The 20,810-nt window shown below is 42.4% G+C and overlaps 1 protein-coding gene across 2 annotated transcripts in view; it reads right to left on the reverse strand.

Moving 5' to 3' along the window:
- FAF2 (Fas associated factor family member 2) overlaps window positions 1-18,994 on the reverse strand; it is a 38,915-nt gene extending 19,921 nt beyond the window's left edge. The window contains exons 1-4 of one of the 2 annotated variants that reach the window (XM_080909895.1): window positions 18,901-18,961; window positions 4,592-4,641; window positions 2,802-2,870; window positions 1,178-1,312 (exon numbers count right to left, since the gene is read on the reverse strand). In XM_080909895.1, the coding sequence (XP_080766021.1) occupies window positions 1,178-1,312; window positions 2,802-2,849 (183 nt within the window). In that variant the 5' untranslated portion in view covers window positions 2,850-2,870; window positions 4,592-4,641; window positions 18,901-18,961. Of the gene's footprint in view, window positions 1-1,177; window positions 1,313-2,801; window positions 2,871-4,591; window positions 4,642-18,900 lie in introns of both variants that reach the window. The other variant, XM_080909894.1, reaches the window with a different exon arrangement.
- Window positions 18,995-20,810: the final 1,816 nt, after the last annotated feature.

Consider the following 20,810-nt stretch of genomic DNA (forward strand, 5'->3'; position numbering starts at 1 on the left):
ATTGTAAATAGGAAAGCTAAGTCAACAGCCTGGGCTAAACAGTGAGCTCGGCCTCAAAAAGAAATAAAGTGGGGCTTGCAAAGTGGATCAACAGGTAGAGGCACCGGCTGCCAACCTGACGACTTGAATTTGATCCTGTGACCCACATGCTGGGGGGAGAGAACTGACTCTTCAAGTTGTCCTCTGACCCCCATGCAACACAATAAAGGAAATGCAATGGGAGATGGTTCTGAAGGAGGGGGAGGCAGTGAGGGAAAAGAAAAGGAAACAGGAGGGCGAGAAGAAAGGGAAGGAGAAACTGAGGAGCAAACGAGCTCTTAATCTCTAGACACCACAGCAGCAGTTAACTAGTCCACTCTACAACGCCCTAGAAATGTAAGTGAACCACAGCTTTACTACCAGCCCTTCAGGACCAATGTCAAAACACTGGCCCAGAACTCCCACAGAGTCTAAGCACTTCCTTAAAAGTAGCTGAGGTCAAGGACACACAGGTCACAAAGAACTTATCTGACTTTAATTTAATGATGGAAGGTTGCCAGCTATGGTAGGTAGTTCAAGCAGCAACTCTGCAAATGAGACAGGAGGAATGTCAAAGGTTTGAGGCAGCCTGTTCTATACAGTGAGCTCTGGTCCAGCCTGGGCTATAGTGAGGTGCCAGCCAGCCTAGGGTACAGAATAAGATAATGTCTCCAGACAAAACACACACACACACACACACACACACATGGGTGGGGGAGAGGCTAGAAAGATGGCTCAGGAGTCAAGAGCACTTACTGCTCTTACAAAGGACCCAGGTTTGGTTCCCAGCACCCTCACGGTTGCTCACAGCAGCCTATGTCCAGTTCCCAGGGATGCAGTGCCCTCTCAGGCTTCCGTGGCTCATGTGCACATGTGGGTCACAGACATGCTCAGAAGAAGCTTTATTCAGCCTGCAGTAGACATTTCAAAAGCAAGCTGCTCAAAATGGGGTACAGAAGACACTTCCTCAGTAAAGAAGAGAAATAATTCCTATAGTAATTCATTAAAAAACTAAGTGAAATGGACGAACCCATAAGTCTTCCAACGGCCCACAGCTATCGTGATAAAACTGAACATTTCTGTTGTTCCACCATACAAAGATAACAAAACCAAATGGGTAAGATTATTAAAAAGAGAATATTCTAGCTACAGAACTTGCCCTTGGTTGTGGTCTTGAGACAACATAACTGTAGATCCTGTGGTCAGCTGTGTTAACCTGTAGGGGCCGTGATGGAGGTGGATTGAACACACTTGGTACACCCTCTTGCTCATTCAGTCTGTCCTGTACAGCAGCCTGTTGGGGGGAAAACACAAGGGCAGAACTTCAGTGATGCTCAAACAAACCCACGAGGAAACTACTGCTTTCTGCCTCAAAAGAGGATGAGCATCACATGACTGCATACACAATGAGTCCATGCCCAGGGACCTTTCTTCTGCTATACTGTGGGGCAATGGAAGTCTCGCGCTGTCTTGAAACCACATCTACACAGCAAGCACACTGTTAGTGTTAGTATATGTTATTCAGAACAGCTAAAATATAATGTGCTTTACCATATAATCCCAGGAACAGCGTGTACAGAATACAGTATGATCAGCAGGATGAGCAGTGGGCAGCATTGACTGTTGGTATCGGATAGTCAGTTTGGGCAAAGAGGACACAGTCTAAATACAGCTCTGCAGTCCAGAGATGGTCTAACTTATATGCCTTAGATTTTTTTTATGTGCAAAAATAAAGGAAACTTAGTGCTTAAAATTAATCTGAAAAAAAATTAAAAATAAAGATACAGATTTGTTAAGAAAAAGTGAGAAAGAACTCTTCAAAGTGGGAAGAATTCCAGGTAGGGTCAACTTTAATTTGAAAATCTAAACACTTGGGGCAGGAATGTAGCTCAGTTGAGTCTTGAATATACCAGGCAGAAAAACCATTGCTTTCATCCCACAACTCAGAATAATATCACCAAATAAGGACTAAAAACAATGGATATGGACGTCTAGCTCACAAAATAAAAACATCCAGTGTTTGGTGAACACACACCTGTCAACAGCCGTTAGCTTAGAAAAGAAGGTAAACAGGAGTGAGAGAGGACAAGCAAGCAATTCAGAGACAGCCTGTCCCTTTATCCATATCAGCTGGGCAGGACCTGATAGGTACATGTTTGTTCTACTTATCTTTCTCTGTCTGTCTGTCCATCTGTCTGCCTGCCCCCTCCTTTGTTTGAGACTGGGCTTTGCTATGAAAAAGCTGGGTTTGAACTCCTAATCTTCCTGCCTTAGCCTCAAATATGGTATGTGTCACCACACCTAGTTTATTCCTTCCCCAAGTATATTTGTTTTTGTTTAAAAACACTTAATTTAAAATATACTTATAGATTTATGATGTCAACAGAAAATTATTAAAGAGCCAAACAGATACTGAAATGAAGTAAAATGAAAAGATTATAAATTATAAACTTTAGGGGCAATTAACAAAACTAAAATGAAAATTCTGTTTTCACAGGGCTTCCATTCTAGTTTTCACTCTAGAAAACTAACTCGGGGCACCCAACAAGGGAAGCAGTAATGAACACCAGAAGCATGTCAGGGAGAGCACGTGGAGGATACATAAGGAGAGGATTACAGCAATGTAATTCTTTACTTTAGAGTTCCCATACTCCTACCCATGTATTGGAAACACAAAGTTGTAATTCTGAAATCAATAAACAAAAGCAGCCACCCTTCAGTGTGTGTGTGGAGAGGTGTCCTGTGCAACAGGACGGTAAGTATGGAAGGAGTGGAGCCCATACCTCCATGTTCCAGTTATGCTGCTCCAAGGCAAGGCGACACTGCTCCATGGATTCTATGCCAGTCAGATCCTAAAAGGAAGGTGAAGCATAAAGTTACCACAGGGCTGGGGCTGGAGCTCAGCCGGTAAGGTGCTTGTCTAGTTTAGCGTGCATAAAGCCTTGGGTTCCATCTCCTGCACCACAAAGACCAGTTATGGCAGCACATGCATGCACTAGCAACTGGGAGGTGTAGGAAGAAGGGTCATCATTGGCTGCATGAAACACTGGTGAGAACTCATTTAGTAAGGTGCCTGCCTTGATAAGACCTGATAACCCCCAGAACCTATGCAACATGGACCACTTAAGTGCCTCTCCAATGAGCAGAACTGGCTTTCTAGGTTCCTTTCTCACTGTTTCCCTTCAGGTGTCCAATACCCAGCAAATCTAACAATTCATATACACATCACATGCCTAAAATTCCCTCACACAATCCTAGGCCCTTAACATAGTACAAAGGTCACATCCCTCTCCCATTCATGGACAATTTGCTTTCATTCAGCAAATGCTTACTTCTGCATATTATATGGAAACAAGTCAAGGTCATCTCTACAGTCAAGTCTCAAAGGCAACCACAGGGACAGACTGATTTACTTTAAACAGACCGATAAGTCAAAAGAGTTTCTGGCCTTGATTGTATACTCCACATCCAAGGACAAGATGTTCAACTCTGGAATTTAGTTTTATGTACAATGTTTATTCTGGACTAGATAATCTTTCCAAACCTTTTATAATGTTGTATGTGTGTATGTGTGTGTTCCCTGCATTTTGTACAACACATGTACAACTGTGTCCCCAGAAGCCAGAAGAGTGTGTTGGATCCCCTAAACTGGAGTCATCATGTGGGTGCTGGGAATCTAACTTGGGTCCTCTTAGAGAGCAGGAAGTTCTTTTAACCTCTGAGCCACCTCTCCAGTCCCTTCCACCCTATTGATTTTTGGCTTTTCAAGATAGAAGGTTTGTCTCTGTAGCCTTGCCTGTCCTGGAACTCCCTCTGTAGACCAGGCTTGCTTCTAACTCAGAGATCTGCCTGCCTCTGCCTTCTGAGTGCTGGGATTACAGGTGTGTACCACCACTACCCAGCAAATAAGCATTGTTGATCCATCCATCCACCCATCTACTCATTTACTCCCTCCCTCCCTCTCTCACTCACTCACTAAGACAGGGTCTCACTGTGCAACCTTGGCTGTCCTGGAACTCAATATGTAGATGGGACTAGCCTTAAACTCCCAGAGTCTTTGCCTCCCCAGTGCTGAGATTAAAGACGTGCACTATCTCTATTTTTTGAGACAAGTCTCAATGAACCTGAGCTCATATACTGTGCTAAGCTACACTTGTGTTTTGGTTACAGGTGCCATCACACTCCAGTTTTAATATGGATTCTGAGGACCTCAACTCAGATCTGCATGTTTATGCTGGAGGCACTATAACCAACTGAGTCATCTTCTCAACACTATTAATAAGTATTTAAATGTCTGAAATGCTATAAAACGTTTTTATTGGCCTAGAAGGTTAAGTCTGTTATCCCAGCACTCTAATATCAAGATTTCAAATCTGAGGCTAGCCTTGTCTATACAACGAGCCCATCACTCACACACTCACAGGAGCATGCACATGCACGCGTGCACACACAAATAAATCTTAAAACACACATATTTTCCTCCTTGGGCTGAAGCAATAGCTCAACGGTTAGGAGTGCTGCTCTTACAAAGGACATGAATTCAATTCCCAGAACCCACAAAGGTAGCAATCACCTGTAACCCCAGCTTCCAGGAGAGTCAGTGTCTCTGTCCTCCATGAATACCTACACTCATATGCATATACACATAATTAAAAACAAAAATAATCTTTAAAAAGTATATATACAAGCCAGAAATATTAGTGCACATCTTTAATCCCAATACTCTGGACGCAGAGGCAGGTGGCTCTCTGTGAGTTCAAGGCCAGCTTGGTCTACATAGTAAAACCATTTTCAGAAAAGGCAGTAATAATGATGATGATGATAGAATAATAATAAATATTATATATACACTGTGTGTGAACACACAATTTTTTTTTTCTTTTTGGTGTTTTTTTGAGACAGGGTTTTCTCTGTGTTGTCTTTTTTATTTTTAAAAAAAAGATTTATTTATTTTATGTAAATAAGTTCACTATAGCTATTTTCAGATGCACACATGAAGAGGGCATTGGATCCCATTACAGATGGCTGTGAGCCAACATGTCGTTGCTGGGATTTGAACTCAGGACCTCTAGAAGAGCAGTCTTAACCACTGAGCCATTTCTCCAGTCAGTCCTTTTGATTTTTGTGACTTTTCTGGTATGTTCTTTCCTGGCTTAGGAAACAATGTTTTTATTCTCTCTTAAACATTCATAAGTTTTTTCTGTGAGATCTTCTCATAAATATTTATGCTTTTGCATCTCTTAATATATCAAGTATTTGAAATAGTCTTAACAACAATTTATACAGATTTTGTGACTGTTTCCAATTCTTAAATATTAAAGTAATAATCTGGCATAGGGACGTGGTGGCATATACCTTTATTCCAGCACTCAGGAGGCAAAGGCAGGCAGATCTCTGGACCTGTTCTACAAAGTAAGTTCCAGGATAGTTTTAGCTACACTGTGAGACCCTGTGGCAAATAAAAGATCTGTTCACAGGGGCTGCCTAAGACAGTCAGAAAACAGATATTTATATTGTAAATGTGCAATTTACATTGTAGTAAATGTAGCAAGTTTACAGTTATGAAGAAGGGAAATAATTTTATGGTTGGGGTCACCATGAGGAGCTGTACTAAAGGATCGCAGGCAGCATTAGGAAGGTTGAGGACCACTGACCTTGATGAACTCCCCCCACCCCACTCCCCAGGAATATGCATATTTTAAAACCTTGACAGCTACTGCCAAAGGCAGTACAGAGTCTTCATAAAAATGATTCCAGTTAACATTGGCTAAAGTCAGTTCCAGTGCAAGTCAAAGCTACCTTGTTCCCATCAGTGCGAACATGTACTTTCCAGTGCCAAGGTGGAAGATATCTAGATAGATCCCACTGGCTTTGATGCCACCTGTGTTATCTCAGCAGAAACATGTTTACTATCATGCAACTTAAGAAAGGAAAGATATTCTGGCTCCCAGTTAGAGGGTGCAGTCAGCTGAGGCAGGGACATCACAGGGCAGAAGCATCAAGCAGCCATCACACTGCACACCCTTAATTACTGAACCATTTCTCCAACCCCAACTGAAGCAATTGTTTCTTAGTGTTGGGGTTGAATCCAGGGCCTCACACAGGCTCAGTACATCCCTAGCTGTGCCGGCCAGTGGAACATCTTAGCATATATCAAGAAATGCATGACTCTGCCTCTTTCTTGGTGGTGCCACACAGCTATAATCGCAGTACTGCGGAGGCAGGTAGATCCAAGGCCAACCTGGCCTACAGTGAGTTCCAGGACAGTTAGGGCTACACAGAGAGACTTTATCTCAAAAGACTGAAAAACTAAACTAAACACTAATCAAAATACTAAACAACTAAACTAGAAAATTAGCGATTCTTACTTCTTCATAGTCTCATTCTCTCTGCTCACATATATGTAGGTGTACATGTGTGTGTATGGGTGAGTGAATGTGCACTCGCATGCCTGTGAAGCTTGTCACAAGACAACCTCAGGAGCATTCACCTTTTGTTATTTACTGGCCTTCAACTCGCCAAGTAGGCTAGGTAGGCTGGCTAATGAACTCCACAGTGCTGAGATTGGAAGTGTGTCCCCAGTGCTCAGCTGTTTTTTCTTTTACTATAGGTTCTGGGTATGGAACTCAAATACTCAAGTTCTTTACCAACCAAGTTATCTTCCTAGACTCTTCCTTGTTTCTTAGCATTATTCTTTTTTGAAAAAAGATGTTTTTATGTATATAAGTACACTGTCGCTGTCTTCAGACACACCAGAAGAGGGCATCAGATCCCATTACAGATGGTTGTGAGCCACCATGTGGTTGCTGGGAACTGAACTCAGGACCTCTGGAAGGGCAGTCAGTGCTCTTAACCACTGAGCCATCTCTTCAGCCCCTTAGTATTGTTCTTATTAATTTTATTTCTATTGTAGAGAGTATTTTGGCTAGCTTCAGTATGCTGAGCAATTCTATAATAAAAATATTACCATTAAAGACACACTGATTTGAATATAAATGAATCAGTGAAAGATAAAAGGGAAATCTGCAAATTCCTAGCTGCTTTGCTCTTCAGAGTAACCTAGCTTATATGCAGATCTGCTGATACCTGATGTGACTTGATACAACACCATAGAATCAGCTGCAACTGGAAAAGAGGTTAATTTCATAACCATGGCTTCTTCTCCCACCAATCTATCTTGTCATAAATCAGAAGTCAGCAACTGCTGCCACACCCCCTCAGGCAGGCCCATCTGAGTATCTCACTCCCTTACTCTCTCAGACATAATCCCTTTCCATGAACCGACCTCCCAGGGATTCAGGAGCTGCATTCAGACACAGTAACTTACACAAAAGTGTAACTGATGACAGCACTAGAGAGAGATGGCTGGTAGTATTGTTGGGCCTAAAGTCTACCTCAATTTCAATTAGACACAAGTACTATGTAGAAGGACATGAGGAGTGTGGGAACTGCTTCCTCTATCCAACTCTGTCCTAACTTCTATCTAGTCAGAAGTGAAGGGGGTGCCAATCACCAGGGAAACAAATATTGAGTATTATGATTCCTGATTTAGCTCTTAGGAGAGTATAATTCAAAGAGAAAATCACAACAGGCTGGGAGTGCAACAATTGAACCAGATGGTTTAACGAATTATTTGGCTATGGATTGGGAAAGCAGGGTATGCTCAGCTGACTTTCCTAAGTCTCTTTCCACATCTCAAGTGTTTTTATACTAACACACTCAGGAGATAGCTAAGTGCTCTGTGCTCCAATTGGCTCGCAGAGGCTTATATTTTATGTTATTCCCAGAGTAAACCTTGGCAAAAAACAGATAACCTTTGTTCTCTCCTTCCCACCAAACAAGACAGCTTTGCTTACTCAGGAGAAAATGGAATTTAAAGTTCATTCAGAAAATAATGATCTGTAACTAGGCTTTGACCTGTAACTAAAGCTCTTATAGAAAACCTTTGTTGTTTACATTTAATTCCGAAATCCCAAATTAAATGGCAGCAATTCCTACTTCTTAAGCACCCACACGAGGTAACCAGCACTGTGTATGTAAAACCCTTTCTCAACAATGAGAAACCAAGTAGTCAAAGGTTATCTTGCCTGGCCAACAGTACTTGATAACAGGGAGGCGTAAGCTAAAACAATGTCCAATGTCAGGCTTTCTTATGAAGCAATGCCTCCTAGTATGTGATAAACTCATGTTGGAAAGCAAGTGCCCAATTCTTAATTCAGAAAATGTAAATGTTTATTGAAAACACAGTAATGTAGCTGGGTGGTATTGACATAAACCTTTAATTCCAGCACAGGCAAAACAGGTGGATCTCAAGAGTTCAAGGCCAGCCATGGCTATACAGCAAGATTGTACCTCAAAAACAAACAACAAAACCACTGCTAACACCCCCACCCCTTGATAAAGTTTTATTTAGAATCAGATTGGAAGTCACTAATTAGCCCTTTACATGTTAAACTAAATGCCTTATGCCAACCAAGAGACAACCGTATGTATTTACATTGTGGCTTCTTAAATATTTGTATTTCACTGAACCCAACCAAAAGTTTCATAAGCAAATATTTTAACCTACTTAAAAATACTACATGAATACTGGGGGCATAGCTCAGAGTATTTGCTTAGCCAAGTATGAGATTTTCCCACAAACAGACCCACACCAGTATCTTATCAAAACAATGAAAAAGAAGTGGGATAAGTCAATGAACTCTTGTTAGGAGTTAGGGGGACACTGGAGTCCTTAGTCCCTCCAACCACTTTTCACTACCACTCACTAAATCGGTAATTGTGAGCCATCTTTCTTAGGTTCAGCTTTCTCACTGGCAACACACACATCAACAAAAAGAGCCTAATATCCTAGGCTCGGATCAGCAGTCATGTCAGTAGTTTTAACACTGAAGACACGTTACACAGATACTGTGAAGGGCTATGACATGAATCTGAGCTTGCTTGCAATGTGAAGTACTACGGTTACATTTTAAGGAAAAAAATCAAATAAAATCACCTTTCACCACGTCCTACTCTAGAGTCCTGCCATCGGAGACATCTCCAATGAAAAGCAGAAACACTGTGACCCTGGCCAACCTCTAGAGTTGAGTCTTCTGCTCAAAATAAGTCCAAGAGGCTACCTCACCTTCAGTCTCTCCCCTCTGAGAAAATTGCTTCTATATGTTTCAAAATAAGGTTTTAAATACTTAAGTGAACAAACCATAAATTGGTTTTGCAATTTTAAGCCTTTATTTTTAAATATACAGGCATTTTGTATGCATGTCTCTCTGTGTACCATGTCTATGTAATGCCCACAAGGGCAGGAAAAGGGGTTTCAAACCCCCAGGAACTAGGGTTGTGAACTTATGGGTACTGGAAATTAAACTCAGGATCTCTGGAAGATACCGTTAACCACTAAGCTGTCTCTCCAGTTCCAAAACATTAATATTTAGTCACAAGAATTTTCAATCCACAAAGAGGGTTTAATTCTACCTATCAGATACATCTTTGTGTTAGTTATTGCCTTCTTGTTGCTGTGACCAAATACCAGACAAACCAAGGGAGGAGTGATTTTGTACATGGCTCAAGGTTTTAGGAGACACAGTCCATCGTTGCAAAGAATTCACCCTGCCTCTGCAGTCCAGAGAAGATGAACTCTGTCTGATGCTCAGCTGATCTCTTTCTCTCTTTACTCAGTCTGGCAGCCTTTCCTTCTTAGTTAAATCTCTCTGGAAAGAGCCTCACAGACACACTTCAAAGGATTGTTTCCTAGGTGACTCCAAATCTAGTCAAAGTGATAATAAAGAACAACATTCACAAGTCCAGTCCTTGTCAACTTGATAACCAAATACATTAATTTAAATAATAATATTCCACCTCAGTCCCCAAAGTTTCATGTTCACCTCTAATACAAAATTCAGGTAGTGGGCTAGAGAAATGGCAGGACAGTTAAAACCTCTAACTTCTCTTGCAAAGGACCAGCACCCACATGGCAGCCCTCAATCACATGTAACTCTAGTTTCAGAGGCTCCAATGCCTTTTTCGGTCCTCCAAGGACACAGTACACAGATGGTACATGGACATACAATGTAGACAAAATACCTATACACATAAAGTAAGTTTAAAATTACAAATGAATTTAATTCATGTGTAAAACTCCATGGTGCATGCCTTTAACTCAGTACTCTGAAGGCAGAGGCTGGTGGATCTCTGTGAGTTCAAGGCCACTCTGGTCTACAAAGTGAGTTCTAGAACAGTTGGGGCTACACAGAGAAACCCTGTCTTGAAAAACAAAACAAGTGCTGGAGAGATGGCTCAGTGTTAAGAGTAGAGGTCCTTTAAGTTCAAATCCCAGCAACCACATGGTGGCTCACAACCATTTGTAATGAGATCTGGTATCCTCTTCTGGTGTGTCTGAAGACAGATACAGTGTACTTATAAAAGTTACATATATCCAATATTCAATGACACAGAAAAAAGTCCACCTAAAAAAGGAAAATTGGTGGCATGACAAAGATGTCCAATGCAAGATCCAAATAAATCCTGCACCTCTCTGTCTAGGATCTGCGTCTCTTGGTCTGGGCTCCCAAGGGCCTAGACATGCCTCCCTCTGGAGTTGCACAGTTGTAACACACAAAGCCTCTCTTGGGCCAGCTCCACTCTTCCTGTGTCTTTCCTTGGCAGATGTTCCATGGTACTGCCATCTCTAACATCTTGGGGTCTCTACTGTATCCTGAAAACTGACTAGGTCTTTAAGTAGCCCAGGCTGTCTTTGAACTCCTTATCTTCTTGCCTTGTCTCCCAAGTACTAGGATTACAGCCATGTGCTTTTTTCCCTTTTTTTCTTACACTTTCATCTAATGCCATAGAATAACACAGTGTATAGGCTCTTTTTGGTGGTGTGGTTTGTTTTGAGAAAGGACTTGTCTGTGTAGCATTAGATGTCCTGGAATCTACAGACCAGACTAGCCTTCAAATCACTGCCTCCTGTGTGTTGGGATTAAAGGCATGAGACACTGCCAGTCTAGTGTATAGGCCTTTCAAACTTGGACTTCTTGGACCCTGGAACTGTAAGAAATAAATCTTTGTTCTTTATAAATTGCCCAGTCTTAGGTATTCTGTTGTAGGGGAACAAAATGTACCAACAATGAGGTTGGTCCACAAAGAAACCATGCCACAGAGACAAATGAAAGGTAACTTGCCCAGAGCGGAAAGTTAGTAACTGGAGAGGGCAGAACTCGCATCCGGGCAGCCTCAGTCCAGACTCAGTCTTCACAGGCACTCACACACTGCTGATGTTCAAGTACACACATGTCCCTGTAAGAGAAAGACACTCTCTTGCCCAGTGAGAATGGGAACTATGGCCAAGTTGATTAACTGAGAGTCCACTGAGGGAGTCTGTCAAGCATTGCGTCACCTTAACAAGCACAGACATCAGGCAATGATCCTGGATAAACAGGAACAAGCCCACTGGCATTCTTGGACTTTTCTAGAAAAGCATATTGGATTTTAAGGAGAATGCAGCCTTAAACATCTGCCAAACAGGAAATATATAATCCCTTACCTCAGTCACTTTCCTCAAAGTCAATTAGTTGTCTTACCTACAATTAACTCAATATCAATTTCCCCCCCAGTGACTTGTCCCTGTACAGCCTTTTTTCAAAGCAAAGAAATGTTTAATTTCATACAAACAAAACAGTTTTTGTAAGTATTTTGCTCATTCATAATGTTTAATTAATTTTTTATGGCAAGCACCAATACACAATGGTTCCAGTGCAAAAGTGACTCTGGTCAATAGTCCAATTCATGAGTGGGCAGAAGTTCAGTGAAAGAAACTGGTTACCATGCATGAGGCCTTGGGTTCTACCTCCACTACAATCTTTGCCCAAATACAACTGAACTCATAAAAGCAGAAATATTTGAGCTTTGTGACAGTTCCTGCCACACAAGCCTGATGCTCAATCCCTGAAAACCCATGTAAAAGCAGGAGAGAAAAGTTATCTTGTGACTTCCATACATATCTTGGCATAAACAATTATAGTAATAATAAAGTTTAAAAAGAGAGAAATAAGTGAGTGTATTAAAACTATACTTGGGCTGGGGAGATAATGCTACAGTTAAAGCACAGCCATACAAGTGAGGACTCAAGTGTGGATCCTCAGAAACCCACATAAATACCAGGTGGGTGCAGAGGACACTTGTAATTCTAGCCCCAGAAGGCACAGACAAGGATTCCCAGAGCAAGCGGGCTAAGAGGACCAGCCACTTCCCTGAGCTCTGGGCTCCACCAAGACCCTGCGACACTGAGTGCAGCAGAACAGCAACTGTCTGTGATCCCTCACACCAACCTCAGACCTTCTACATGCATACCACACATATGCACAGGAAAACGCGCTCTCGCTTGCACACACACACACACACACACACACACACACACACACACACACACACACACACGCACACATAGGAAAAGAGAAACAAATAGGGCCGGAGAGGTGGTTCAGTTGTTTAAGAGCACTGTTCTTACAGAAGACCTGACATGGCATTCACAATTATCACTCTGGTTCCAAAATGCACATGCTTCAGATATTCATGTAAGCAATTCATTTATATAAAAATGTAAAAGATCAAAAATAACACTAAAAAAAAAGATACCTTAAAAATGGAGATTATCTCTTATACTCCATGAGGTGGGGATTAAGGCAAGAAAGCTTCTAAATTATGCATTTGTATACAGAGAAGAAAACAGTACAGGAGGACACACAACAGTCAGTCCCTGAAACTTGGATGAGAGAGTAGTGTGACTTAATTGTTTTACTTAATGACATATTGCCTGGGATATTCCATGTATTACTTGGTAGGTTGTTTATTTTAAGTAAAAATAAGTGAAGCTTCGAAGGAGGAGGCAAGCAATCTATAAACCCAAGGCAAGCTTGGTGCCAGAGAGGACTACATAGTAAGACCTGTATCAAAAACAAAAGCAAGCAAACAAACAAAACCAACCAACATGTCAAGTGTGGTGGAACATGCCCGTAATCGAAGCTCACTGCAGTCGGAGGCAGAATTTTGACTTCAAAGACACTTGGGACTATGGTATGACACTTGTCTCAAAATAAAAAAAAAAAAAAAGGGGGAGATGAGGGTGGGGTGGATGTGGGTTAAAAAATGTAAAACCCTCGTGGAAACTCACTAGTTTATAAGCTAGCAAAAATGCATAATGGGGGTGGGGTGGGGGGAGGGAGCAAAAGAGATGATTCTATAGTTAAGAGTCTATACTGCTCTTGCTGATCCCAAAGTTCAGTTCTTAGCACCCACATCAGGCAGCTCACAACTGCCTGGACTCCAGCTCCCGGGGACCCAGTCTCTCGGTGGTTATCTGCACTCATGTGTACATGGCCACACAAACATGCACACACATAATTAAAAATAAAAGAAAATTTTAAGAAAAGAAGGCAGTTTGGACACAGAAATCCTATGAGTGAACAATGTTTCCCCTAAAAGGGAGATTAGTTATCAAGTGAAAATCTTAGGTGCTGGAGAGATGGCTTAGTGGTTAAGAGTGCTCTCCCAGAGGGGGAAGAAAAGAAAAGAAGGAAGAAAGAGGGAAAAGAAAAACCAAAAAAAATCTCACTGACCAGCACAGTTACACATTATTAGTCAGGAGGCTGACAACCCCCCAAACAACACTCCAGGCTACTAACATTGCTTTTTGTTGCCCACCACAACTAAATGGTAAGATCCTATTGCTGAAGACATAACACATTGATTAGAGGACACAGAAACGAAGCTGAAACTTGGTCAGAAGACATCCTCCTTACTAGCTAGCTTCCATAGTGCAGAAGATGCTCTGCAGGTCACGGGGAGAGAAGTTACCAATGGTCTTAACTCACTGTGATATAATACTTACCAGGCTAGGTATGTTCACTGACACAAAAGAGACATGACTGTTGAAAGTTAATCAACCTCTCTGTAACAAACTTGAGACCTTCACAGGAGGGAAGTCATGCCTGGTACTGTAAACCCAGTCAAAGTCTGGGTCGGCAAATCACTGGCTCTAGCAGGGAACCTATTACTGTTGTGCTGCTAAACAGTACACTGTCCAAATGCCTTCTAAACATTTGTTGTTTATTGTCATATTAATGCTGCACTCAGCTTTGGCCAGGGAAGCTTCCTTCTGCAATGGGCATCAGTTAATACAGAGACTTAATTGTCAAAAGACTGAGGACGAGTGACCGCTGAGTACTCAGCTGTCAACAGGACATCTCCACCAACTCCCTCCCATAAGGCTCAGGAAATACTGCAGGAGTAGAAAGGACGTTAAAAGCTGAAGGGTGAAGAGAGCATGAATGTTGCCTTCTGGATACGGAATGGCCCTTATACTCATGAACTCACTGCAGCTTTGACTGTGTCAGCGCAACAGCAGGCAGCAGTAACTCAACTTAGTGGGTTACGGGTGGAAAGAGAACACGCTGGGGAATGTCTGGTTGAGGAGAGGAGAAACTGACAATGAATATAATCAAGATAAATTCATAGGCTGGACAAGGTGGCCCACACCTTTGATGTTAGCACTCAAGAGGCAGAGGATCTCTGAGTTTGTGACCATGTCTCAAAAACAACAATAACAAAACTGGCACATTGTATAAATATATGAAATTGTCAAAGAAAAAAAAAACAATTTTGTATTTTGGAGACATTTTCTGTATAGTCCTGGCTGTCCTAAAACTTACTGTGTAGACCAGGCAGGCCTTGAACTCAAGAGATTTGCCCACCTCTGCTTCCCAAGTGCTGGAGTATATTGTTCCCATTACACACATAAATAAACACACACACACACACACACACACACACACACTGTAAGAACTCACTGAAGACTGTTAAACTCACTAGTAGCCTTCTTAGCCAGGATGAGGTGAAGAGAGAAATCAGAAATCAAACAGATCACTGTGTTTTGTTTGTTTTAATGGATGAATAAGAATTATCATGTACTCACAACCCCAATCCCAAAGTGACGTGAGCTTGCGTCTGCAGCCCAGGCTTCACCTTAAGTAACCTAAGAGAACGGGCCGTGCCCTACTTGTCACAGAGACTTCTCAACCAGGTACACACCCTTCATCTCTGTCCCTAGGTGCTGGCTGAGGTAAGCCTGGGCTACATGGGCTCAGGAACGGCAAGATGGCTCAGTAGGTGAAGGCACTTTCTGACAAGCCTGATGACCCAAGCTCCGAGCTCCGTGTTTGGAAGGATCAGACCTTCTCTCACAAGCTTTGACTTTTGACATATGTGTGTCCCATACCCTCACAATTTTTTTAAGTAAATAAAATACAACACGTTTTTTAATTAAACGAAGGGGAAAATGACTATTTCTGTGCAAGCAGAAAGAGATTATTTCCTCATATGAGACATGGGACATCTACTCCTTTCTCTCTGACCATGCTATTCCTGCCATGTTGTTAAACCACCATCTCAGAACCAGTGAACCAAAGCACTGGAGAGATCTACAGATTTGGATATTTGGGAACACTGACTCCAGTAAAAGTAATCTCCCACAAACCTGCATTAGCTCTTCTTTAAACCTATTTTCCATTAGAAATAGCTCAAAGCAATGTCTAAATTATTCTACTCAGCTGGTTCCAAAGCAAGCCAGAGCCATTCAAGTGACACAGACATAAGCTGAGAAACATCAAATGAACTGAGAAACACAGTAACTATGCCTTAGAGAATTCTTTAAAAAAAAAAAAAAATTATTTATTATGTGAGTACACTGTAGCTGTTTCCAGACACACCAGAAGAAGGCACCTGATCCCATTACAGATGGTTGTAAGTCACCATGTGGTTGCTGGGAACTTAACTCAGGACCTCTGGAATAGCAGCCAGTGCTCTTAACTGCTGAGCCATCTTTCCATCCCCTCCATCCCGCCTCAGAGAAATCTAACCCAAAATATATCCACAAAGAAACAAGAAATCTCAGATTTCCTGAATCATTTTACATTTACTAGTTCATTAGGCTTTTTCAGACAAGGTCTCATCCTGTACGGTAACCTGAAACTCACTATGTAGCCCAAGCTGTCCTTAAACCTATAGCAATCCTCTGAATTGAACCTCTCTCAGATGCTGGCACTGGGATCATAGGTGTGAACCACCATGCCTAGCTCAACTATAACACATAAAATATGAACACACACTGAGAACTAGCTGGACCACCCCATCTATTCTGATGCCCATGGAGATCTAAGTACATACCCCATATTGCTAGAGAAGCAAACCCCAAACCTAGTGTTGTTACTCCTAAATTAAACCTCTCCTGACTGACTGTGCCTACAGAAGTCAACACAGTATTGACAGGTCTCTGTAATCTGGCTCGTTTACCTTCTCACGACAGACACAGCCACATTCTTTTCCCATCTCCATATGTGAGTAACTCATTTTCTCAGCTTTGAATACTCCTGCCCACCATCTGCTGAAATCCTATTCCTCCTTCAAAGCTGCAAGGCAGTGTGCTAAGAGCTCAGCCTTTCAGGCCAGAGCCAGACCCACTAGAACTCCACTAATAGCTTCTGTACCTTAGCAAATAAATCAACAAATCTATTTCCTCACCAGATACCAGAGCAGACATACCACCATTTGTGCTTTATACAGTAACTTGTGTGGATTAAGCATAAAGGCCATAAATGTGAAACATTATTCTTAAGGCATAGTAAGTAACAGATAGTAACTTCTAAGCCATCTTTCTTTCCCCCTTCAAAATCAAGAAGCTTTCTATCAACTCCAATAGCAAAGAAAAAGACACAGACATTGTATTGATGGGAGGATAGGAACATACAGACACAGACAGACAGACAGACAGACAGACACACACCCCATACAGCCTTCTGGCACTCCCATTATTCATGTTATGTACCCTGGCTTCCACTACAGGATATGAACAAGATCTTAACGAATGTGGATTTGTAAATATATGTAAGGTACTATTTGTGTGAATTATCTGACTTCTCATAACTCTTAAGTATAAAAGAATGACAGTTAACCCTTTATAGTCTTACAAAGAAGTTTATGATTATAATGCTTGACATTTGTACATGTCAAACAACATTCAACAGCAGTGTGAGATGTTTACAGAACATAAAAACACAAAATGCATTTTCTCAATATATTCAACTCCATAACTCTTGACACAAACCTAATTAATCTTCCTACAGTGTCACTAACCTGCTAGCCATTCTTCCTCTCACATTCATGGAGAACAGGAGATCCTTAAGCACAGACACTGCCATACATCCACATTCACAAACTTCAACTGCATCAGTTTATTGCTCACTTCTCATTTCACACGTGGCTTAGCTCTAAGAGCTGCAAAGTGTAGTCTGCCCAAGTTAAATAAAACCCTGAAAGTAACACTCTAAAAAGAAGTGAGAGTTATCTGTGTTTTATTCATTCTTTAATGCTAACCTGGTGCCGTCAATTTCTCTATTATAAATTCCACTCAAAATGCCAACTCTGCCTATAATAGTATTTTTTACCATTTATGCATATCCAATACATTGATTAAAAACACACACAAACATCACAGCAGTAACACCCGACTCTTAGACCGTAAGTACAGCAGAGACACTAGAAACCCAGGGAAGGCTCTTCGAAGGCTAGGCTTTAAATGGACACCACCGATTTACTAGCTGTGTAACCTAAGCAAGCTGTTCCCTTTTTGTTTGGAAAAGGCTGGCTTCAAACTCAGAATCCTCCTGAGTCCGCTGAGATTAGAGTCTCAAGCCACACCCACTGATGCTACTTCTTACAATTGATACCCATCTATAAGACAGGGCCTGGCCCAGTGTGAACGGTATAGGGCTATGCGTTCAAAAAACTAACATGCTAAGAGTTAGTCAAGTCCTCAGGACATCCTAAGTATTTAGAGGGTGTATTCTAACTAGCAGTGTCTGGCACTAAGGCTTTTCATAAAAACTGCTGGGAAAAAAAAACAGTATTTAGCACATTTTCTACTAGGAAATGAGCTGTATTAACTTCAACTTATCTGGAAGATGATTATTAATAGCCGAAACTGTTTAGGCGCATTTTACTGTTTACAAAGTCCTTTTAATACCTTGTAACATCCAGAAGCTCCGTTTACCTCCAAAACATCCTCAAGGGAACAGACATTTTGAAGTTATACATTTAAGAACTAAGGAAATGGCTAATGCCATGGTTACCACCCCGCTGGTCCAACCAGACCCTCCAATCTGGTTAGAGCCTTTTTTAAAAAAAACAAAAACAGAACCAGCATCCACTATAGGCCGAGTCCTGCAAGTTGCCTATAGTCAGCAGTTCAGGAGAAAGCCGAAGGTAACAAATCCAGTCAGAAGCCTTCGATGATACTTAATGTTGCATTGTTTCCTCATGTGGCGTCCTCCTACATTTCTAGGGCAGGTGCCAGGTCTGTGTGTGGGCGCTTCCTTTCCCCACTACAACCCCCAACACGAGACCTAGAAACCGAGAGACCCTCAGCAAGTGTCTGTGAATAGCACGGGATGGTGGTCGGCGGTCCAGACCCGCGAGCTGACGCCAACTCTGCGAAGGGGATTTTAGTATCTCTAGCACATCAACAGTCGATGGGCGGAGAGGGTCTGGCGGGTTAATCAGGCTGGCAAGCATTGCGGACCGGCGCCGCTAAGGGAAATTAAGGCAGCTAACCCAACTGCGGTCGAGCCTGGCTGGCAGAGGTAGCTGGAAGGCTGAATACCGAAAGAGGTTGGGCGCCGGGGAAATCCGGGCAGTTGGAGTCTGGGGGGAGGGGGCCGCCTGCGGGTCTGAAAATGGTCCCAACCCCAACCTGAGGATGATTTTGCGCTCCTCTAGGGTCCCACTCCCCATCCCGCGGCGGCCTTTGCTGCACCGAGAACTCGCTGCTACCTGAAACTGCAGCAGCTTCTCGGTCTGCTCCTGAGTTAGATCCTGCTCCTCAGGCGCCGCCATTTTGCCGCCGCCTCTACGCTCCTGACCCGTCCGCACCGTCACCCGCCGGAAGTGATCTCAGGTGTAACCACTTCCGGTCTGAACGGCCGCCGGTACTCAACTGAGTCTGCGCGCGCTAGCTCACAGACACTCTCACCCCCCCCCGCACCCTTTCGATTCCCACCACCAGAGGGCGACGTTCTCGAGTCTGTGCCGAACAATTCCGAAAACAGCCGATGTAAATAATCAACCAAAGATTTAAAATTGCAGATGGCAGAGCCCAGAGGGTCAGTGTACCTCCAGTAGCTCTGAAAAGTCCCTCCATCTGGCTGCTCCTTAACCGTTTTTAAATTATCTACGATATTCTTGACGATTTCTCAGGAAACGATTGCTTTGACGAAATAGCACCAGTTTGATACTTAATCCTTTCGTAAAGTTGGCTGCCTTACTAGGGGAAATAGTGACTTTGTGGTCGCTTGCTAGGAATGTCTGTAACACTGTTATGGTCTCCCAGACACTCAGAGCTCTGTACCCGGGTGATCCTTGTCCAACCTCAAGCCCAGGGCCTAGGCTACTTGCTCTTCATTCCTTTGATGGACCAAAGATAGATATTTTGACTAAGTCCATTAGATTTGACTTTAAGTGTATACGATACCGTGCATACGAAGGGTATCCTGGAGAAAGCCATCTAGATTCTGTTACTTTTTGTTGAATGTGATTAATTTATAGCCTGTCTGTTTCTCCCATGTCTTTTCCAGGGCTATAGAGGTACACTCCTATAACACCATCATTTCAGAGGCCAAGGCATGAGAATCTTGAACTCAAGACCACCCTGCACTACATAATGAGACCCTGTATCAAAACGACAACAACCAAAGGAACAACAACACCCCCCCTCTCCGTGAAGTTTTTCCCTAACCTTTAGAACCTTCTTAGAGTAATACTGTCCAATAAAAATACGTGAGCCACACAAGCAATTTATAATAGCAGTCACACTAGGGAGAAGTGATATTTTACTGATGGGAATCTAAATTATTAATTTATTCATTATAGAAATCAGAATAAAGACTCCCCTCAAAATTAAAATTAGAAGTACTATATAATCCAGCCACACCAGTTCTGGTGTACCCTTCCAAGAGTCAAAGTCAGTTTACTATAAACATACCTGTTTTCATATGTTTACTGATGCACAATAAATTATCAAATCAGCCTAAGAATAGATGAGTGGACAAAAAAAAAAATCTGTATATAGCCGGGCATGGCAGCACATACCTTTAATCCCAATACTTGGTTGGTGTTGTGCCCAGATTGTAAAAACCCCCAAAGAGACCACCAGGAATAAATGCTTGAGGGTCTTTATTCCAGCTCGAGCTTGGGCCACCAACCTCCATGATGAGACAGGAAGTAGAGTGCACCTCAGGTCTAAGTGAAGGGGGGTTATAAAGGAAAAAAATTGCAAGTTGGGGTCTCCAAACCTTGGCATTGCATGAGAGGGTAAAGGAATGTTGGTCTTTTACCTTATTGGCTTACAGCACCTGATTAAACCACAAGGAGGAAGCACACATGAAAGGAAGCACCTTGGCCTGGGAAAGACTTACATTTTCTCAGCTCACTCTGTCATCAGCCAGCTGCAGCTGCTGTGCCTATTTTGCAACTGCCAGGGACATTTGGTGATTTTTTTTTCTCAGACCTTAAGGGAGGAGGCCATGCCTCTCTAAGGGAAGGTTAACTTAGAATGAAGTCTTAAGAACAAAATAAAATTTATTCTACTACCTCGGTCCCTTCACTGGCAAAGGCAGGTGGATCCCTGAGTACCAGGCCAACTTGGTCCACAGACCAAGTTCCAGGCCATCAGGGATACACAGAGA

This window comes from Micromys minutus (assembly GCF_963924665.1).
Source record: "Micromys minutus genome assembly, chromosome: 1".
In the NCBI taxonomy this organism is placed as follows: Eukaryota; Metazoa; Chordata; class Mammalia; order Rodentia; family Muridae; genus Micromys; species Micromys minutus.